Source organism: Alosa alosa, chromosome 24 (assembly GCF_017589495.1).
Source record: "Alosa alosa isolate M-15738 ecotype Scorff River chromosome 24, AALO_Geno_1.1, whole genome shotgun sequence".
Taxonomy (NCBI): domain Eukaryota; kingdom Metazoa; phylum Chordata; class Actinopteri; order Clupeiformes; family Clupeidae; genus Alosa; species Alosa alosa.
The window spans coordinates 6370361-6393960 of record NC_063212.1 but is presented as its reverse complement, the minus strand read 5'-3'; the positions used below and the strand labels follow the sequence as shown (position 1 = coordinate 6393960).

General features: G+C 48.1%; 1 protein-coding gene across 1 annotated transcript in view; it reads left to right on the top strand.

The window, feature by feature from the left end:
* Positions 1-22868, top strand: part of LOC125289533 (tetratricopeptide repeat protein 28-like) — a 150033-nt gene extending 127165 nt beyond the window's left edge. The window contains 16 exon segments of the mRNA XM_048236433.1: positions 224-333; positions 3543-3672; positions 3903-4121; positions 6071-6257; positions 9023-9148; positions 11651-11795; positions 12768-12947; positions 13766-14054; positions 14145-14310; positions 14773-15020; positions 15473-15597; positions 15899-16130; positions 16662-16738; positions 19669-19798; positions 20114-20221; positions 20489-22868. Of these exon segments, the coding sequence (XP_048092390.1) occupies positions 224-333; positions 3543-3672; positions 3903-4121; positions 6071-6257; positions 9023-9148; positions 11651-11795; positions 12768-12947; positions 13766-14054; positions 14145-14310; positions 14773-15020; positions 15473-15597; positions 15899-16130; positions 16662-16738; positions 19669-19798; positions 20114-20221; positions 20489-22140 (4124 nt within the window). The 3' untranslated portion in view covers positions 22141-22868.
* Positions 22869-23600: the final 732 nt, after the last annotated feature.

The following is a 23600-nucleotide window of genomic DNA, read 5'->3' as shown; positions in this document are numbered from 1 at the left end:
TTTCTCTGCCTCGCTCTTTTTTTCTGTGCTTTCTCCTTCCCTTCCTTGTCCCTCTCTCCCTCTCCTCTCTCTCTCTCTTCCCCTCTCCCTCTCCCTCTCCCTCTCTCTCTCTCTCTCTCTCTCCTCCCCTCTCCCCCTCTCCCTCTCCTCTCTCTCTCTCTCTCTCTCTCTCTCTCTCTCTCTCTCTCTCTCTCTCTCTCTCTCTCTCTCTCCCCTGCTCCAGGTCTGAGGTTGTCTGAGCAGCTGGGTAGGCGTGAGGAAGAGGCGAAGATCCGGCATCGTCTGGGGCTCTCGCTGTGGGCCAGCGGCAACCTGGAAGAGGCCCAGCACCAGGTAAAGAGACCCCCCCCCCCACACACACACACACACACACACACACACACACACACACACACACACACACACATGTTTTTGTGTATCTTCCGCTTGTGTGCTTTCATCTTAACGTGGAATACTTCAATTGGGTCACTGCTGCCTTTTTCAAGTATTTCTTTCGGAGTTATCGTTTGTTGTTTTGTAGTGAGCCCACTTGAAACAATCTGCAATTAAAAAAAAGGAGTCTCTTTGACAGCCCGCCCAGGCGCGCCTCCCGACGCCTGTTTGCTCGTTTCCCTCTTAGATCTGATTAGATCCTCCGCCATTGTTCCACTCCTCATTCATCATGCGTTTAGTATGCTCAGGAAGTCACACGCGTCGATACAGCACCACACATAATGGGACACGACAGGACAGGCGCCTGGCTGTACACCTTATCAATAATTCAGGGCGAGCCTGCCGGAATGTTCTAGGTACCTGTGGCTACAGGTATGGTAACACACACACACACACACCCCGAATCTTGGTCTGAGACGAAACGCGCACTCACACACACACACACACACACACACACACACACACACACACACACACACACAGACACATGCATGCACGCACGCACACCTACATACATACATACATACATACACATACAGGTATGGGCTCAGCGGGAGACTGTGAAATGACCAGCGGGCAGTAGCCATGGATGAATAGAGTCCACGGGAGTGAGGAGTGGATGTGGGCAGAGGGAAAGCCATGGAGAGAGGGAAGGTGGAATAAAAGACAGAGAGATGAACATATAGAGAGGAAGAGAGAGGGAGAAAGAGACTTGTGGATGTGAAGTCAAGGATGCATCTCCATTCACGCTTTTATCCAAATTGATGCACAGTGCAGATATACATTTTCATTAGTAGCCTGTCGCCTCGGCGTTACTAGCACCTTTCTACGAGTAACTGTAAGTCAGACCCCTGGAGCACAAGACCAGAGGAGAGTGTGAAGCTGGATATCCACACGTACATTGTGTTCTCAGCAACGATTGGGCAAATTATTTGTGCCTTCGTTCACAAACATACGTTGCGCTGGCACGCTCATGCAAATTCACACAGCCCTGTGCTCGCATGAATAAAAGAAAAGCTCTCTTAAGTAAGTGAACATGAAGTGATTAGGCCGTCGTCATGCATGTGAGCTATCAGCTGGAAGCATTACTCCAGCTTTGGGGAGGATCAGGTTATTAAACGGATAATCCAAATGTTGCGCTTATCGTTTTTTTTTTTTTTTTTTCTTTCTTTATCCCTGGTGCTGGTCCGCTGAGGTCTTTTTTTTAATGTACTTAAATAAGAAGTTATTACTGTCCCGCTCGCACATGGGAAGTGGGTCAGCATGATGAATATTGGGTCTTGCGTCGGCCGTGGGTGTCCACGCTCTACTGTAAACCAGTCCACTTTGCCAACTGTCTCTGCTCACGGTGGACCTCGTAGTACCTCACAGTACTTCACCGTAAGCAGGTTAAACTGTGAGCTGTTTTTATGGCGTTTGGTGTTTTGCAGTGTCCTTGCGCGTTTGACACAGCTTGTTGTAATTTGCCTGTAATACACATGTGTGTCATTAATGGTGATTGAATAGCCCAGCGATCAGTCTCTAAGTGCAGCTCAATTGTGTTGCCTGTGTAATGCCCTTATACTGTCACCTGCACTATTAATACATACCAGAGCATTAGTTTCCGTCTTTGGCTACAGACAAAAAAAATGTATGTGTTTTTTAATGTTCACAACAATCCTGCCTTCCAAAATATAGCCATGCAGTCAAATACCTATAGATCATATATAGATTAGACACTGCCAGTTGGATTCATTTTTACGTTTATGCTTCAAACCGAAAAAAAAAAAAGATTAAAATACATCCAGGTCAGTTCAGCCCAGATATATGTGAGTCTTGCTTTGAGTAAGCCTTTACAAGTGACCACAAGCTATCAATATGCTGATCAGAGAAACTGTTTGGGCCTCCAGTGCTGAGGTTGACCGCATGGCTCCTCCGAGGCCAGACAGTTCAATAGCGGGACCAGACTGTGCATCTGACAGGCTGAGGAGGAAGCCGCCATCGCTTCGGAACATCCAGCGCCTACTGTGAGAAATGTTAAAAAAGCGCAGCATCATTTTAATTCACCCGCTAGATTTTTCCTTCGCTCGCTCGACTTGATGAAATGGGAGGGAAAAACTAGGGCAGCTCCGCTTCTCATCTTTTGAGTGAAAGCAGCATGAGGTGTCTGCTCAACAGGTTCACAAATTATTCACGACCAAGCCGAATAGAGAGCCACGGTCCCTGCTCTGTGAAGAAGAACCCTGTTCATTTCCTACCACACTTCTCACACTAGTACACACACACACACACACACACACACACAGACACACACACACACACACACACACACACACACACACACACACACACAGCTAAGGATGCGGAGAAAGTGGTTACTGCTGTCATACCGCTTTTTACATATGCAGTTTGTACCAAGTTCGTAATTAGTGGGGGGGAAAAGCACCGTCTGAAATTCACTGTGGATCTGAGAAAAAATGGTAGAACTACAGAGAAATGTTGGAAAGCAGCGTGAGAGCTTAACGCTCCTCTCCCCCACCCCTCTCATGCAGGCTGGGTAGCCAAACAGCATACTGTCACCTGGGAGCTTCCTTCCAGCTTCCAAAAACATACTCTGTTTTATTCCCCAAAACAGCTCTGGCTGGTTGCAAAAGTAAAGGTTGGCGACACCATAAGGCTTGTAATGGACTGGCTACACACATCAATAATATACCATTATGAAGAGACATTAATGCACGTATAGCTACATGCAAGGACAGAGAAAGCATACAAAGCAGTGGATTTCTGTTGCGGAGTCTTGTGTGCGTTGCGAGGCTGAGTGCAGTGGTTGGGGAGGGCACCGGGAGGAGAGCTGTGCTGTTTGGATGCAGTGCAGAGTCCAGCAGCTGGTCAGCTGAGCCTCATGTGAAGGGGAGTAGATTTTGGCCCAAGTGGACTGGATCAAGAAGAAGAGGCTGGCTGGAGGTTTCGCTCATCCACTCACAGTGTGGGACCATACTGCCACCTACAGAATGTTGTGGAGTACTGCACACCTTTCCGTGTTCATTTGAGATTTTTTTTTTGTTGTCTCCCCTAAAATGGTATAGACAATAAGGTATGGATTTGTGTGTGTGTTCTTGCCTCTACCCCAGCTCTACCGGGCATCAGTGCTGTTCGAGGCGATTCGTCACGAGGCTCAGCACAGCTCCGACTACAAGCTGTCCCTCTTCGACCTGCAGACGTCCTCCTATCAGGCTCTCCAAAGGGTGCTCGTCAGCCTCGGTAATCGACTACCTATGTCTGGTCTCGCTCATTGTCCCCTGCCATTGCTATTGCTATTGATTACTGCTTGAAATGGTGAAATATTTTGTATTGATTGTCAAAAATAGCTTCCCTTTAGCTCAGTGCTAGCTGTGGTGTTAGCCCCGTGTTGCACGCACTCAAAGCCAAGCTGTGTATTGTAGTCCAGAGCTCTAGTTTCTCCTTTAACCTTTAACCCCTGACCTCAACAGGTCACCATGACGAGGCGCTGGCGGTGGCGGAGCGCGGTCGCACGCGAGCCTTCGCCGACCTGCTGGTGGAGCGTCAGACGGGTCAGCAGGACGCGGACGCCTACAGCCCGGCCACGGTGGAGCAGATCTTGGACGCGGTCAACAAGCAGCGTGCCCTGGTGCTCTACTTCTCACTCGCCGCCGGATACCTGTACAGCTGGCTGCTGGCGCCCGGAGCTGGTGAGCAGTGTGTGTGTGTGTGTGTGTGTGTGCGCGCATGTTTGTGTGTGTGTGTGGTGGTGGTGTGTGTGTGTGTGTGTGTGTGTGTGTGTGTGTGTGTGTGTGTGTGTGGTGTGTGTGGTGTGTGTGTGTGTGTGTGTGTATGCTGGCTATCCTCTGTGATGAGCACACAAGAGCACAACCATTCACACACTGCATTCACACACAGAAGTAGTGTAGTGTAGTGTGAAGAAGTGTAGTGTGCACACACACACACACACACACACACACACACACACACACACACACGGCTGCACTCCTCCTTGAGGGCATGGCTGCTGCAGGATGGAGAGAATGAGATGAGACTGACACCGAGCCACCTGGCACTCCTGTCTGTGTGGACTTGGCAGCACACACACACTCACACACACTCACACACACACACACACACTCACACACACACACACACACACACACAAAATCCTTTTCTTGCACCCTCATACCCCAGGCTGATTTGCACCATGTGGCACTGGAACACGGGGTGATGGAACCCAGACTCTACCCCTTCAGAGATGCAAACACACACACACACACACACACTGAAAACCACATGCACATGCATGATAATGCACACACACACACGTGCATGCACACATGTGGACTTACTCATATACACTCACTGAATGCAATAACACATACTACTAATAATAGCACATGGATAAACCTGGCACACATGCACCATGCACCACACATACATACACACCCACCCAACACCCACCCACACACACACACACACACACACACACACACACACACACACACACACACACACACACACACACACACGTGTAGTGTTTAGATTGACCTTCCTGTATGAACGTACTAGTTCACAGAGAACATCACGTTGGGCAGCAGCAGATTGGATGCAGTCCTTTTCCATTTGCCTTTGATTTTTCAAGGGAAGCCATTTGACAAAAAAAAAACTCAATTGTGGAATTGCTGCTGGCAACTTCCTTCAGATTCCAGAATGTGTTTCAGCATGAAGCTTTTGAAGCTTTTTTGAAATGAAGTGTTTGAAGGACAAGTCTTTTCAAACAAGTTTTTCAATAGCCCCTCTCTTTTCCTTCTGGGTTGTTACTTTATAGAAATGTTAAATGGGAAAGATATTAAGCATGAGACTTCAGAAATCATTATGTGCCGTAATGATTCAGTTTAAATTGCTACCAGACCGACTTCTTTTCAGTTTTTTATTGAACGCATTCTGGGTTGTTTTGGTATCTTCTCAACACTTTGAGGCCAGTGCTAGTGATGCTCACTGCAGTGAATTCTACTGAACATCACGCCCCAGATGTTAGCCAACACTGGCCCAAAGGAGGGCCGCATCCGCTCTGGACTCACCCTCTATCCTGGGTTCCATCACTGACTTCTGTCAACTCATGACGACACTTCGCCGCAATAACACATCGTTGTATGTGCAGGTCTGCTGTGACAGTTGAGCCGAACTGATCTGAGAGCAGTGTAGCACCCCGACTCCTGCCATCCCCACCCCAGTATCGTCACTTGTCAAGAGTGCCTACAGTCAACCCCCCGACCCAGTTCCTGCCCTCTAACCAGACCCAGTCAGACAGATGGCTCCAGCATGCCGCCTTTATGTTTTATTCACTCCAACTTACTTATTCATCTCTTGTTACTTGTGTATTCAGGCTAGTAGGTCTACGCTAGTCGCACAAAGTTCAGTTTCTTGAATTATTGTCCTGGTATGTTTATGTATGTGGTGGCGTGTGGTGTGCAATGTAATTGTGATCAGTTAGAGATGTACCTGTAATGATGAGTTTAATTCATTTTCTTCTGTCCTTCTTTTTCTGTTCTTCTTTTCCTTTCTTTCTTTCTTTCTTTCTTTCTTTCTTTCTTTCTTTCTATGTCTGTCTCTCTCTTTCTCTCTCGTTCTCCCCCTCTGTCTGTGTCCCCAGGCATCCTGAAGTTCCACGAGGTCTATCTGGGCGAGGGGGTGTCGGAGGGGGACCCTGAGTTCCAGGAGGGGGCCGGGGGAGGAGGAGGAGGAGGAGGAGGTGGTGCGGGCGCGGCCGGGGGCTCCTCCCTGGAGCAGTACATCTCCAGCGCCCGCGAGGCCCTCGGCGTGGAGTCCTACTACAGCAGGTGGGGAATACACTGCCCGCCCTCGACGGCCACCAGACACAAGCAGGCCAGATAGCAGAGCAGAAAAACATTTAGACTTGCTACTGGGGAGATGGAGTACAGAGAGTAGAATCATGGGTGGATGGATTATGAGTGGAAGGATGGATAATGGATGGAAGAATTGATGAATGAAAGAAAAGATTGTGCAGGGTAAGATGGAAGCACCAAAAGGAAATGACAATTGTGTAGATATGGGGGGTAGATTATGTTCATTCACCAATCTTCACCTCAACCTGGTTGTGTGGTGAGCGTTCTGGCGCATAATGGCTGCCGTGCATCATCCAGTTGGGTTCTACACACTGGTGGTGATTAGTGAGGTTCGCTCTTCACTGTGAAGCGCTTCATAAAGCTTGAGTTGTTGTTTATATGGATTCAAATTATGGTTGGATGGATGAGAGGAATGATGACTGAAAGAATAGATCATGTTCAAGACTATTAGCTGAACAGACTATAGAATGTACAAACAGAGGTACTGATAAACAAATCCATATGCTAACATATAACATATATTCAGTTGCACCAACACTGCTGCAAACATCTGAGCCATTATATTCTAATATCAACACTCTCGGCTAGCCAGGGCCGCGGTCAGGCCTGTTTCCATTATCACGACCCCATCTGATCCGCTGTTCCTCAGCTGCAAACCGCAGTGCTACCTTGGCCAATGGAGCGCCAGTCTGGCGTGAGGCCCCCAGTCTCCCTGTGCCACCGCTGTTGGTGTAAATTAGGCTTGGAGTTGCGCTGTGGTTTTGCGCTCGGCACTCAAGCGCAGCTCAGAGATCTTACATATGCCAAAGTCAGCTTTCACACAGGGGCTGCTCGAGCTTAAGGCTTTAGTCGCTCTCTTTCTCTTTCTCTCTCTCTCTCTCTCTCTCTCTCTCTCTCTCTCTCTCTCTCTCTCTCTCTCTTCCCGATGCTCCTTCAGACACTCTCTCTGAACTTCGTTTGAAATGGATGAGGGGCTAACCGCATCTCAGTAATGACTGCAAAATATTACGCACACTTACAATCATGAGTGTGCAAACACACATGAGCAGTATGTGTGTATGCGTGCACACATACACACACGCACACACACATACACACACACTCTTATTTCTGGGGGCTTTCATCTAGATCCCACCACAGCGTTTGCCTCCCAGCGTCGCCTGCTCTCATTAAAGCCGAAGCAGCCGCGACCATCCGATGCGCTTTCGATTCTGAAATTTGACTAGCCTCATTAAAAAAACGGAAATAAATAATGGAGAAAAATGAAGGGGAAAAAATCATACGCATCCTAATTGCCACCCAGGCTGCCTAAATATGCACATCTCCACGTCACTAGGAGAGAGATGCGAAAACAAAAAAAAAAAATAAATAAATAAAAACTCCTTCGCCACAGAGTGCATTTACCTACTCAGCGTTCGGCTGTAAAAATGCGGTGTCAGTTTGTTTATCCTGACCCAACCCCCCCCCCCCCCGCTCTCCTGCGATGAAACGCCACAGTAACAGCACTTAAACATCAGCCATTGAGATGATAGCCATGGCCACTCGAGAGACTCTGGGTTTCCTGGTCTCAATGTGTTGCATCAGTAGCCTTTCAAGTGGAGCTGAGGAGGTCTGTGATGGTGCTGAATGATTTGGGGTGGAGGAGGGAGGGTGGGGGTTGAATTTGAAGAGCCAGTGGAATTAGATGAGGCCTAGTAAAAAAAAAAAAAAAAAATTCAAAGAGGGAGAGAAGAAAGATGAGGGAGAGAGAGAGATAGGGATAGAGAGAGAGAGAGAGCGAAGGAGGTCGGGTTCCCATGGTTTGACAAAATTGGCCTGGAATCTGGGCTAGTAGTAGAGATGGAGAGAGTGGAGGATGAAAAAAGTACAGGGGGAAGAGAGGAAAGGAGGGAGGCAGGGGGGGGGTGCAGAGGAGGTGGGGGGAGTGGGGCTTCAATGAGTGTGTGATTCTCCTACAGTGAGTGAGTGTCTAGTGGGTGATGGAGTGCTGCAGATAGTGGATATGAAGAGGGGGGACACCCCGCTGACTGGATCAGGACTCAGGAGTGTGTGAAAGGAAAGGGTTTTATACAGAGCCTGTCCAGAGAGAGAGAGAGAGAGAGAGAGAGAGAGAGAGAGAGAAAGAGAAGGAGAGAGAAGGAGGGAGAGAGAGAGAGAAGTATGTGGGGAGAACAATGTGTCCAGAGTGAAAACGAGACTGTGTCTGTGTGGCTGATTTACAGTTAGTCATGCCCCTTGAGTATATCCTTGGTGTATGACTGCATACTCACACATACATAAACACAGTGAGTGTGGATGTGCTTGAGTCAGTGTGTGCACATGTATTTGTGTGTGTATGTGTGTGTGTGTGTGTGTGTGTGTGTGTGTGTGTGTGTGTGTGTGTGTGTGTGTGTGTGTGTTGTAACCGGTAAGGCTTAGAGATCCCTTGCGCCCCCCCACCCCATCCAGCTCTTCCTCTGTTCACTCTCTGGAACTAATTTCCTCCCGAGCCTTTCAAAGTTACTGCTGTCACTAAATGAAACATGCTATGCTTGACAGAGAATATGCCTGTTCAATTTGCGCTACATGAAAAAAATATGACAAATAATGATTGTGTTATGAATAATCATGTTTCTTTACCTTCTATCCCTCTCTCCTTCTTTCACTCGTTCACTCCCTTCCTCCTTCCCTTCCTTCTTCCACACTCCTCTTTTCCCTCCCTCCCTCTCTCCTCTCCCTCGCTCTCTCCATCCCTGCAGAGGCTGTTCTGGCAGTGAGACGGAGAGTGAGGCAGGGGATCTGTTGGATCAGCAGTTTGAGGAGCTCAACAACAAGCTGAACACGGGCTTCCTCCGCATGGTGTCCAGGAACAACCTCTTCAACAGGTCAGGCCCACCCGCCACACGCTCAGTCCACGCCAGCGGCCATCACCTCACACCATTCCATACCACCCCTTCCCCCGCACGCACACACACACACACACACACACACACACACACACACACACACACAACACACACACACACACACACACACACACACACACACACACACACACAAGCACACAACACACACACACACACACTTGCTCAGGCATTCAGGTCATGTCTCTTCATGTATAGAGCTGTGTTTATGTTTCTTAGGTTACCACCCACGATTTGCAAAGGTCACCTTGCACATAACTGAACCATGAAGTTCAATTTTACCTCCTGCCGATCAATAATGTGTGTGTGCGTGTGAGAGAGAGAGATTGGTTCTGTGTTGACACACATGTGAGTGTGTTTGTGTGTATGTGTCCATGTGCGTGAGTGTACACCAGTGTGTGTGTGTGTCCGCACATGTGTGTGAATGCTGTACATACACATGTTTATGTGTATGTGTGTGTGTGTGTACAGTATGAAAGAGGGAGAGAGAGAGTGTGTGTGTGTGTGTGTGTGTGTGTGTGTGTGTGTGTGTGTGTGTGTGTGTGTGTGTGTGTGTGTGTGTGTGTGTGTGTGTATATGTGTGTGTGTATGTGTGTGTGTGTGTACATGCAAGGATGCATGAATGTATGTGTGTGTGTGTGTGAGAGAGTGAGAGAGAGAGAGAGAGAGAGAGAGAGTGTGTGTGTGTGTATGTGCTCATGCATGTGCGTGCGCGCATGTGTGTGTATGTGTGAACAGTCAGCCTTTGAAAAGAAGGGTAATTCTCTCTGTAATTGAGTTTGGGTCTCATTAAGCCTGGTAATGGGCTTCTGCGGTGATAATCCCCCCATTCTTCCCAATTGTGATAAAACTCTGGGCTATCTCTCCATAGACCACAGGAGAAAGGCGCACCACCACCACCACCACCACCACCTCCCCAGCTCCCTTATTGCGCCTGCACTCATCCGCAATTTAAGTCTCTCTCTCTCATTTCACATGCTTTCATCATGTCTCTGCGGCTCTCTCGCAGCCTCGGCTGTATTGTGCTGTTTGCTTTTTACTCTGTTCTTCTCCACTGTCAAGAAAAAAGTCTCGACAAGAAGACGACAAACTTTTTGCAGGAGAATCAGACATTCTGTTCTGTTCGGGCTTTTCGTGTGTTTTGTCTTCTAAATGAATTGCGAATCGAGTCACATCAGAGTTGAGTCAGAGTTCTCATCTCTCATCTCTCTTTCTCATCTCTCCCCATCTTTCTTATTTTCTGTTCTGTGTGTGTCGCTCTTATTAAATTATTACACTATTTGGACTGTTCAGTTTGATTTGTTCATATGATGAACACAAGCCACGTGCTGTAAAGATGGCAGAGGGTTTAGCATTGTTTTTCTCTGAGACCTGGGTCTGCTTTAGCGCCGTGCTCCTCCCAGGGCCCAGATCTGACACTAGCGCCCCATCAGATCCAGTCTCTGCTGTAATCCCCCTCGTGTAGGGGGGACAGCAGAACCAGGTCATCAGCATAGAGCAGTCATTTGATCTCTGCTGCCGGGCCACCGGGCGGCGGGGTGAGGGGAGGAGTTCTCTGGAACAGAACTCCAGCCAATTAATGGGTGTAAATATTAAATGATGTTGGGTTTCAGCGGCAGCCCTGTTTCTCTCTCCCCTGCTGCTGAGACTCCTGAGCTTCCCCTCCTATCATTACATCAGCTCCTGTTCCACCCTGTTCTACCGTTTTCCACTGATAAAGTCACAATCCTGCTTGCAAATGTCTCAGTGCCACTGTGAATGAACACATCTGATATCAATAGGGTAAAGATTATATCATTTGTCATGATACTGAACATGTCAGATGTCAGGGTGTGTCAGATTTAGATATGACTAAAGGTGTGGTGGTTAGCCTCTCTGTGGCATTGTAAACACCACATTTAAAACTGCTATAATCACTGCTGTAAAAAAAAAAAAAACTGCTAAAAATAACATGTTGCAATAATAACGTGTTACATGTTGTGTGCCTAAAGGTCAAATAAGGTTTGCAAAACTGGCAAACCATGTCATGCAATGCCATCCAATCTGTAGGCTGTGATTGGGGTCAGTTTTAACCGGGAGATAGTCTTAATTAGTCTGAACTTCCAGATGGCAGGAAACTGCTCCCGGCAACTTAAATAACTTTGGTTTTGGCAAAATCAGAGCAGGAAACATTGTGAAATCCCATGTAGGATGTTACAAGCACAGTCCAGACGTCCAGTGGATCTTGCTTTGAAGAATATTTCTAATTTTGGATGGCTTTTCTCTAAACTATTTTAATATGTATGTGGGCCCATTCTTAAAAAGTGTTTGATAATGGGTTGTTTGTCCTATATCTTTTGATGTTATTCCAGTTGTTACACAATCTATTTATCATAATGGGATCCTCAAGTAGTCTTACTCTCTCCATCTCTCTCTCTCTCTCTCTCTCTCTCTCTCTCTCCCCCTTCTTCTTTCTCTCTCTAGGAGCTGCCAGAGCATGACCAGTCTCTTCAGTAACCCCATGTCTCCGGTGAAGGACGGCACGTCCTCTCTGTCTCACCGGCCGAGCTCCCTCAACAAGCCGCCGCTCCGCACGCTCTACGACCTGCTCATCGCGCCCATGGAGGGGGTGAGCAGAGTGGCCCAACCCACACACACACACACACACACACACACACACACACACACACACACACACACACACGCTTACTGTACACATACACACATACCACAGCTACATACAACCACCTCAGACGCTCTCAGTATTCGCTATGTACAAACATACAAAATCACCCAATATACACTATCCTGCATACCACCGTAATGACACACACACACACACTCACACACACTCACACACACACACACACACACACACACACACACACTCACACTCACACCTTTTGTGTTCCACAGTGAACAGTGTTATTCTCTCACATTCTTATCAGAGAATACAATACAATGGAAGTGATTGCCTTTGTAACTTGTACAGGTCTAATCCATCTCCTGTGCAGCCGTTTGGATATGCTCAGTGTGTAGTTAATCAGAGAAATGAGACGGGCCGACCGAGAGCTTTGTACTGAGGTGGCTTTGTACTGCCCAGGGCCCTGGGCCTCCACTGGCTCTCATGAAAAGCCTCGCTCTGCAGCGGTCTGCATATCAGACTCAGGAGGCTCCCTTCATCTGAGCACAATTGTTATGGCTGCATTCACCTCACTGTTCCGTTTTAGACACACCCTGTACGAGAAAACAAAGTGCAATCACAACCACCAGAGGGCGATGGTGTGCTGAATTTCACCAACTCACATACAGTATATGCCATTAGCTATACTGTGCATATTTGCTTATTATCTAGCCACTCATTTGTCTACTACACACAATACTCATCTGTGCTCAGAATAGAACTTGTATATTGGTCCTATTCTCAATCCTATACACAGTTTCCAAGTCCCACTGTAGTTTGGCTGCATGGTCACCAGGTCACAGTATATGAATTTCTCTCTCTCTCCTCTTTCTCCATCTCCACTCCTCCCTCTCCTCTCCCTCTCCTCCCTCTCTCCTCCATCTCCACCCCTCCCTCTCCTCCCCCTCTCCTCCCCAGGGCCTGATGCACTCCAGTGGGCCTGTGGGGCGCCACCGTCAGCTGGTGCTGGTGCTGGAGGGTGAACTCTACCTGATCCCGTTCGCCCTGCTCAAGGGCAGCTCGTCCAACGAGTACCTGTACGAGCGCTTCAGCCTCATTGCCGTGCCCTCCATACGCTCCCTGGGCGCCGTCTCCAAGGTGACCGCCACTGCCCCACCTTGCCTCAGTGCCTCCTGGGAAATGACAGTGTCGTGTGGGGTCGTTGGAGACAGAGAGAGAGAGAAATGATTCCTGAAAGTGATGAAAACACATGAATGTGACCTCTGATGAAAAGTGTGGCCCTGTCTTTTTATGGATGGGACTCATTTGGATTCCATATCCATGCATGTTTCAGAGGGACTCATGCAACTTCAACTGCCCCTAAGGCATATGGGGGATATTACAATGTATAAATATTACAATGCATATTACAATGCACAGGGGCCATATTACAATGATCACATACCAGCTGTAGAATACAATACTATATGTGACTAAAGGGCCGTTCACACCAGGAATGATAACGATAACTATAACCATAACGATAAAAGCGCCCACACTGACCAACGATAAGCAAAGTCTCTCCTTGTGTTAATGATGTTAATGTGATGGCTAAAATGTGATGGGTTCTGATTGGCTGTTTTATTGTTCTCAAAATCGCTCTGAAAGTGATCCCCAACTATATCATTCTTCATGTCGTTATCGTTATAATTTATCTGTGAACGTCGTCATTCATAACAAGAATGATATTTTTGTATAGTTATCATTATAGTTATCATTCTTGGTGTGAACGGCCCTTAAATGTGTCAGGACTAAATGTGTCATCACAAAAAGACCTGCTCTACATAGGAAGGGCTTCTAACATGTCTAACTAGATGTCCAGATTAGAAATATTATAATAAGGTGTCCTGTTGATGTATAGGTACAATGCATTGTCCAGTCTAATTCCTCCCCCTTTCTCTCGTCCTCTCCCATAGGCCAACGCCCGGCGCATGGTGTCATGTGGGGGTGGCGTCGGCACGGCGGCGGTGGTGGGCAACCCTCGGCTGCCGTCGTCGGCCATGGACCGCTGGCTGTGGGGGCCCATGCCCTCGGCCGAGGAGGAGGCGGCCATGGTGGCCGAGCTGCTGGGCTGCCAGCCGCTGTGCGGCGCCGGCGCCACCAAGGAGCGCGTGATGGCCGCCCTAAGCCAGGCTGAGTGCGCCCACTTCGCCACGCACGTCTCCTGGAAGCTGGCCGCCCTGGTGCTGGCGCCCAACCAGGAGGGCCCCGGGGCAGTCGGAGGGGCCAGCGGAGCTGACCGAGGAGGAGGAGGAGGAGGAGGAGGAGGAGGAGGTGGTGGTGGTGGAAGTGGAGGAGGTGTTGGTGGGAGGAAAGGGTCGTTTGGGAGCGGAGGTTACAACATGGGCGATGACGGGAGCGATGTGGAGAGTATATGCGACAGCCCGTCGCTACAGGAGTTCCTACTCACGGCGGCCGACATACTGGACATGCGGCTGCCGGTCAAGCTGGTGGTGCTGGGGTGAGTGGAGAAGAGGAGTGTGAAAATAGGTCATAAGTTACACAAGAGATTAAAAGTCAAACATCCACTCAAGAAGCTTCAGCTAGACAGAATGGTTTCAGAATGGCCCTGATCAATGTGGAATCTCACACTCTAAAATGTGGAAACTTGCACTCTAATAAATAAAATAAAGTCACACTCTAATAAATGTTGAAACTCACACTCTTCATTCTGGCACATTTACCTTTCCGTAATGGATGTGAGTGTTAAGTTAGTGTCTCCAGAAAGGAGTTCTAGCTCTCCTTAATGTATTGTTCCACTGATTTCAGTTTAAAAAAGCAGAGATGAATTGTCAGCTATCAACTAGTTTTAAAGCTATTATTAAAACTATTGTTAAAGCTATTTTTAAAGCTATTTTTGAAACCCGACATAATCAAGATTTCTGCTGGTGTGTATTGACCTGTGTCTTGTGTTTGCGCGCAGCTCGTACCAGGAGTCCAGCAGCAAGGTGACGGCGGACGGAGTGGTGGGCCTGACGCGGGCCTTCCTGGCAGCGGGCGCTCAGTGTGTGCTGGTGTCGCTGTGGCCGGTGCCCGTGGCCGCCTCTAAGGTGTTCGTGCACGCCTTCTACTCGGCGCTGCTCAACGGCTCCAAGGCCAGCGCCGCGCTAACCGACGCCATGAAGACGGTGCAGAGCAGCAAGCAGTTCTCACACCCCTCCAACTGGGCAGGTGAGGGGAAACACACACACACACACACACACACACACACACACATACCCAAAACGCCAGAGGACAGAGAGCAATTTTTAGTCCCGCTTGTGTCTGAGGAAGCCTCTGGCCGTAGGAAACCATCCATTTGCCCATAGTCGTGTGGTCCCATATCTAGGTTCCTTAGCTGTATGTTATCACAAACAAAGCTATTTCACAGATCCGGTATCTGGATATTTGTAGTCATTAGTGATTTAGGTGGTTAATTTTAGCATCTGACAAACAGAGAACTGAATCATAATGTACACAGCGGTGGTGAAAGGATTTAGTGGTGGTGCAGTAGAGTGTATTGAAAACAGTGGAATCAAATGGAATGGAACATCAAATGCAGAGTTGAGCACACTAATGTCGCCGCCTGTGTGAGGAGGCCTTTAGGAGTGGAGCAGGTGTCAGTTGAACGGTTTGTTTTGCAGGCTTCATGCTGATTGGCAGTGATGTGAAGTTGAACAGCCCTTCGTCTCTGATTGGCCAGGCCCTGGCTGAAATCCTGCAGTACCCAGAGAGGGCCAGAGATGCTCTGCGTGTGCTGCTGCACCTGGTGAGTGAGGAGCCCCAGTCCTAGTCTTTGATCACAGTTGATGAGAAATAAAAAGGATTGTATGGGTAGCACTGTGATTGGAATTGCTAATTCTACTGTCATGTGTAATTACTGAAAGTGTGGTGTAGCTCAGGATCATTAGTCCTAAAATCATTATCATTTATTTTCATTAATTAATCATTTATTTTATATAACATTCTTCAATTGTTAACCAAACAACCAGTTTTAGTGGAATAAATATTGTAGGTCTGTTGCATACCCCTGTGCTGCTTTGTTAAGTGTTGCTCTCTGGCGCCCTCAGGTGGAGAAGTCCCTGCAGCGCATCCAGAATGGCCAGAAGAACTCCATGTACACGTCTCAGCAGAGTGTGGAGAACAAGGTGGGCGGCGTGCCGGGCTGGCAGGCCCTGCTGTCGGCCGTGGGCTTCCGCCTGGACCAGGCCGCCACCGGCATCCCCGCCGCCGTCTTCTTTCCCACGGCTGACCCCGGTGACCGGCTCCAGCAGTGCAGCGCCACCCTGCAGTCCCTACTGGGTATGAACCAACCGCACCCTCACCTCAGCACAGCTGGACCCATATAGCAGATATACATGCTGCAGCTCCTACAGGTCAGCTACAGCTGCAGCTACTACAGGTCATTTATTAGCTATGGACACACTATGGAGTGTTTTGAAATCCAAACAGTAGAGGGTATATGTGTGATAACTGGATGTGAGAGTGAAAGTCTGAATGCTTGAAACAGTATGGATTCAGTTGATTTTACTGCAGGTCCACGAAAGAGGTTCCAAAACCACTGCATATTTCTAGACTTCTAGCCATCTGTTCCAAAAACATCATTTTGTATGCCTGGAACTCTTTTTTTTTTAAGGCTGTTCTAACAAAAGCCACTCCACAAACAAACCCAGGGTTTCAGAGCGTTCTGCCCAAGCCTTGCCTGAGGGAACCGTACCCCCCCCCCAATGTAAACACAAAAGAGGAACCCAGAACCCACAGATCTTGTTGTTGCCTTGCATTCTTTCCCCCTCTCATCCTCTCCTTGGCTTCCTCCCTTTGTTTGTGGCGCAGGTCTTCCACCCCCTGCACTCCAGGCCCTGTGTAAACTCATATCTGCCTCCGAGGCAGGGGAGCAGCTCATCAGCCGGGTAGGTAGACGGGGAGCGAAGAAGAAGTCACTAATATGATGTTACAACTGAACATGTTATGATGTTATAACCACATTTCTACAGCATAGGATGTGTTATGATGTTATAACCACATTTCTACAGCATAGGATGTGTTAAAAGTGAAGCAAAATGTTTGCCATCAATAAATGTGCCAAAGTATGTTAGTTCAGCTAAGATCTTGGAAAACTAAGAACTTGGTCTGCACATAAGTTGTTTTTATGAGATGTTGACCAACCATAAGTTAGGAACAATGGTATGACCTTTCTATAAGCCTTGTGGTGGTTATGACCGTTCGGAGCACATGAATGGTCTTGCCTACATTACATCATGCTGCACACTGCAGTGGTCTGCCTGTGTTGGGGCACACATGGAGAAAATCCTTCCTGGATTTAATCTGCCGCAACCACAGTGTGAACCAAACCTCAGCCTGCTTAAGACTGTGTGAGAGGCCTGTTCACAACACAATGGCACCCACATTTACTCCATCACTTTCAGTCTCTCTGCTCTTTCTTCTATCTTTCTTTCTCTCTCTCTCTCTCTCTCTCTCTCTCTCTCACACACACACACACACACACACACACACACACCTTTCAGTGCTTCATCTCAATACAACTGTCCTCATTCACCCTCGGCAAATAAAGGGATCTTTTCTGGCCTCTTAATCTCAGAGTTATTCAGGCACCCTATCAAAAGCAGTAGTCATTAGTGGAACATTCACTTCAAAAAAGCCAGATTAGTTTATCAGCAAGACCATGGCCTCACAATTTCCCAGATCTGGAGACAGCCTAATAGCAGACAGATAAAGGAATGATTGGTGTCCACTAAGGTTGCTTTACAAGTTTGCATCTAGTTTTCCAGTAAGGACAACAATGCTGATACAGTGATGTCCAGTACAGTGGACAATTGACGGATGGTCTGGGATCTGGTACATCTGTTTGTTTAGTCCTCTCTTGATCACAATGAACATCCATAATAGAGCCACGGTGTCCGTCACATGACCTTTGAGAACAGAGTAGCTCTGTTCACATCCTGTGGTTTAAAGCTGGTCACATAAGACTGAAAGAATGTTATATAAGGACCACTGATTGATTTGCACGTTTGTGCTTTACTAAATTCTCACAAAACCACTGTGCTAATCAAATTAGTTTCAGAGTGCAGCTTATGTTGATAATGTCTGAAATTAGTTAAGGGTTCAGTCATAAAAAGACATCCAGTGGAATTGTATATTAGTCTTCATGGTCTAAAATAGATTAGAGTTGATGAACAATATACCTGCAATTCTATGTCACCTTCAGTTGCAGCAAGTAGACCTTCCCATTTACAGCAGTCCCAGCACGTTATTCAACAAACCAAATGTCCTATCAGTACTACCTGGACATATTTGCATAGTGTTTTATGTTATTCACAGGCTGTCTATTGTTCTTCACCTCTGGTCTGTGTGTCATGGCAGTCTGTACATAGCTTCTGTTTTGCTGAGTTGTGTGGTCTGCAGCTCTAACTGGACTGTGAATGCATGGCCTTGAAAAGCCTCCTTTCTCACCGCCCTCCCTCTCTCTCTCTCTCTCTCTTGTCTCCTTTGTCTCTCTCCATCCCGCCTCTGTCCGGATTGAAGGCTGTTAAAAATATGGTGGGAATGGTAAGTGTTTCTAAGCGCCCTTTTCACCTCATGCTAAATGCCTCCTGCCACCATCCTTCCATTCATGTCTCATCATCGCTGCTTGAAAGCAGGCAAACTAACAGAACTTAATACGAATGCAACACAGTACAGTTTAACACACTTCTGCAAGCTTTACCATCACTGCGAGCGCTGAAACAAATGTTTACAATATACGAGTGATGCAATAATCCACAGTAGGAGATGAACACCAATAAACCTCTACCGTGACACCACAGTTGTGGTGTGCTGTTTATCTAGGTTGATGCATTATCAAAGCTTAGAGAAGAAGACCTAAGTTAATGTTTAGATGGATTGTTTAGGTCTCACGATCAGTGCTATTAAATCTCCATAGAAATGAGTTCAGCTTCACTGTGCAAACGAATTCACAGTTCCCTTGGTGATCAGATCACCAGAGTTCACCTGAGGCCAAAGGAGCGGTTCCGACCAAACTGTAGAGGCTTAAACAGGGGAAAGAAAGAAGCGAATATAAACAAATGAAAAAAAAAAACCCTGGCACGGTCTCAGAACCACACAGACGTGTGAGTCATAAACACATCTCTGTGTACAGGGAGAGGTAAGCCCATTAGAAACAGCAGCTCAGTGATCCACGGGGTCCCACTTCTTTAACTGAGGTCCACCTTCTGCTAATCTAAAACACATGTGGCGTCCATGTGACCAAGGGTCTCCGCCATGGAGGCTGTTGACACAGTGAGGCTCAGAAAGGCTTAGCCCAAAGGATGGGGTCAAAGGGCAAGGTGGACAGCTATTAGGCAATTTTTAAGGAATAGAATAGGCTTCTGTGACCACCGTGGGCCTCTTAAGTATGTTGGTACTGCACTGATGTTAAATGTGCTTAGACTTCCTGTATGAGCAACAGGTTTTTCTAGTGCCAGCTGAACATATTGTCCGGAAAGCTAAGATGCATATGAAACCAATGACATCAATTAACATAAAGACATGGTACCACCATAGGGTGATATGACCTCATTGTTTTTGTTAAACATACAGTACATCTAACAATGGAGTTTATTATTTTCCAAGTTTTAAGAAGTTTTAAGTTTTAAGAAGCATGTAGCAAATCATAAACCTATACCTATAACCTGAATCCTATATATCTATTTGCTACACCCCTCAACTGAACCACTGGCTCCACCCCCACCCCAGCCCAAACCATTAGACCAAAACATCATGCATTGATGACCAAATACACCTTGTCTATACCCACTAAACCTTCCATATTGTGTCCCTGTAGCTTCACCAGGTGCTGGTCCAGCTGCAGTCGGGGGAGAAGGAGCAGGACTTCTCCCTGATGCCCATCCAGGTGTCCATCAGCGTCCAGCTCTGGAGGCTGCCCGGGTGCCACGAGTTTCTGGCCGCCCTGGGTGAGTCTACGACACTGCCACCACCACCAGAACTTTGGATTGAAGAACCTAGAGAGCCAGTTCGCAACGCTGTGCTGTTTTAGATATGCTAACCCAAGCTGGTCATAAATCAGAAACAGGTTTCTCAATTGTCTGACAGAAAGAACACATAACCCTTAAAGCTATTGCGAAAACATCAAAACATCAGGGGAAAAAAAAACTTTCTATACAGTACATACAGAATGTTAGAGGGGTTGTTCAACTTTCATATTGTAGTAGCATTGCATATTTGTTTTTCTGACATATTTCGGTGTAAATTATCATCGCCTCTTTCAGGATTTGACCTGTGTGAGGTGGGTCAAGAAGAGGTCATCCTGAAAACTGGCAAACAGGCCAACCGTCGCACCATGCACTTTGCTCTGCAATCCCTGTTGGCACTGTTTGGTAAGAAATGCTAGATAATAAAAGACTCAATTGATTAACACATTGATTGATATAAATTGAATAGCCAACTGATTGATACAAATTGAATAGCCAGCTGAAAAGAACAACTAATTGTGTTAACATGTAATAGTGTTAATTGTCCATTTGCAGTTATATTATTGACTATTATTGGATGTTATTGATTATTAAGGTTGTTAAATGGCATTGCTAATTGCTTTTTCCTTCTCCCACACCCACATCTCTTCCTCTGCTTTTCCATCACCAAAGACTCCACAGAGCTGCCCAAGCGCCTCAGCCTGGACAGCTCCTCCTCGCTGGAGTCTCTGGCCTCTGCCCAGTCTGTGTCCAACCCACTGCCCCTGGGCTACCCCACTTTGCCCTTCTCCCCTACCTGCCCCGACAGCATGGCCTCGGACGCCATCTCCGTCTACAGCCTCAGCTCCATCGCCTCGTCCATGAGCTTCGCCTCCAAGTCTGAGAGCGACTTCCTGAGCCAGCGGGGGCGCGGCGGAATGGGCGGACACCTGTCGTCCCACAAGCACCCGCACGGGGTCGCCCGAAGCCGCTCGTCCCCCCAGGGCACGGTGGTGGCCGGCGGGGCGGGCGGTCGCGGGGATGACGAGGAGTACGAGGGCTTCTCCATCATCAGCAGCGAGCCCCTGGGCAGCCACTGTGACTCCCTCCCGCTGCCCCCAGGACATGGCCAGAGGCACCGCATGCTACGGGGACGAGGGGCAGGGGTGGGTTCGGGATCGGGAGCCGGACCGGGGGCAGGGTACAGTGCGTCCGTCTCTTCCAAGGGAAGCGTCAGCACCCCTACGTCCCCTCTAAAGGCAAGCCTGGTGCCCAGCCCCAACTCGCCCTTTCAGAAGGTAGCCAAGGTGAACAACTCGGACACGGGCGAGTCGGACCAGTCCAGCACCGAGACGGACAGCACCGTCAAGTCGCAGGAGGACAAGAGCGGCGGGTCGGCGCCTCTGGACCCGCAGGAGCTGGCGCAGAAGATTCTGGAAGAGACCCAGAGTCACCTACGCGCCGTCGGGAGCCTGCAGCGGGGTGTCGCCGAGGGCATGGCGGCCCCGGTGTCCAGCTCCACGCCGACGAAGGGCACGGCGTCCGCCACGGCCTTCCGCTCCTCGGAGACGAGCGCCTTCAGCCGCCCGAGCAGCCGCGCCAGCCTGCGGGAGCGGCCCAAGCCACCCTCGCGCTCCTCCTCGCTGCAGAAGATCAGCTCGGGCTACAGCAGCCCGGCCAACTCGGACTCCTCGCTCAAGGAGACCGGCCACCCATCCCCGACGCTGGACAGCCTGGCCCAGTTCAAGCTCAAGTACCCCAGCTCGCCGTACAGCGGCCACATCTCCCGCTCGCCCAGCAACGTCTCCCCGAGCTCCGGGCACCAGTCCCCCGCCGGCAGCGCCCCTTCCCCCGCCCTCTCCTACTCCTCCACGGGCTCCACCTCCAGCCACGCCGAGGCCCCGGACCTGGACCGCCTGAGGAGGACCGTCATCGACGAGAAGGTCCAGGCCGTCCACAACCTGAAGACCTTCTGGGCAAACGCGGCTGCCCAGCAGCAGCATTCCGGTCCGGTGAGGGCGATCCGGGGCATCCCCGGCACGGGCAAGGGCACTGGCCCAGCAAGCGAGAAGGACGTGCTGGGCCTGTTGAACCTGTCGCCACGCCGCTGCTCGCCCGGTGATGGCCAGGACAGCATCGAGCTGTCCAAGCTCGGGAGCCAGACTCTAGACAAGAGCTCCGGCAGGCCTGCCAATGGCCACAATGGCACTGACACCCACAAAACTGCCCCCTCGCCGACCATATCCACCCGGAGCAGCCCCGGCGGTCGTCCCATCCGACTACCCTCTAGCAACGGCTACAAGTTCCTCTCCCCCGGCAGGTTCTTCCCATCGTCAAAATGTTGAGACAGTTGTGTAAGATTTGTGCTAGTTATACCACTCATTCATGACTGGTTTGAAAAAGAAAACAAAACAACGAAAAGATATCAAAGCTGGGCACTTAAGAGGCCTTAGCTGGCCCTAATGACTTGATTAACCACAGAAAAAGAAGAAGGCAGCCAGTGAGAGCAATGCTCTCTAGACTGTAAACTGCTGAGGCAGTGTTGTCCTTGTGCCCCCAGTAACCACTGTAAAGAAAAACAGAAGACCCAATACTGTGCGTGCAGGAACATTTACTGTTTTTTTGTGGGCCAAATCATTACAGCTCAGACTGGTGTAATTTCCTTTATTTTTATTTTAATATATAATTATTGTTATTATTATTGTTGTTGTTTGTTATTGTTATTATTAATATTATAATTATTATGTTTTGTAAATTAAACCAAGTGTTTCACAATCAGTATTATACATTTTGATATTATTAAACAGAAAAAAAAAACTGCACCATGTGAATATGGTTGAAATGGTTAAAAAAAGATTTCATATTTTTTAATTGAAATTAAACCATGGCATTTGGCCTGATCTCTTTGTGAATTGAATGTCCACTCCGCAGCATGGATCCTCTTGCTCTTCAATGTTAAATAAGTACCATGTATGGGTTTTTAGCTCACCGTCTTTTTTGGAAAGAAAGCAGACATGGAGAACCAAGACATATCTTTGTCCTTTACCAGTAAAATGTTTAAATTAAAAAGGTGTGTTGGTGTCTGCATGAATTTCCTTGCATGACCACGGTTTGCTAACATAAAAGACATACTGTACCATTAGATTACTCAAGTCTGCTCAATACCCCTAATCTCACTTAGTATAGCCTATTTGTATCTTAAACAGCAATAGTATTCTTTATGCTTGAAAGTACAGCATACAGATAAAAAATGATTCATTCACTACACACATGTTAATTTGGTTCAGGTACTGTACACTGTCTCTTTGGGGGGGCATGCAGTGTCTGAAACAATTGAGTCTTTGTTCTGTGAACAGTTTTATTGACTTTTCTACAAACCTGTAGGTAGGGCAGACAAAAAACAGCATGTCCTAGGCCTATCCTTAATGAATTTCCTGACACTTCAAATTCGGGGTGTGATGGCAGGAATAAGTCTACCCCCCTCCTCATTGTTATATAAACACAAATGGGCTGGTTGCTAATCTGGGAAAGAATTCCTGGAATTCTGTGCAGTTCTTTTGCTGAGCAGATAATTTCTGTGGGAAGCTAAAAGATACCAGCGACCACTGTAGGCTACTGAATGTACACAGGATTCCTACACGGACAGTGGTTGGCTACTGTCGGTGCACAGGCAACAATGGTATGTTGATGATGTTAAGATGCCCCGATATACCTTAGAAATTGAAAAAAATCGAGATTTACAACTTCAACCTGCTTGCATTATTTTACGTCACGTCACCCGAAAACATGGCACGATAGCGTTTCA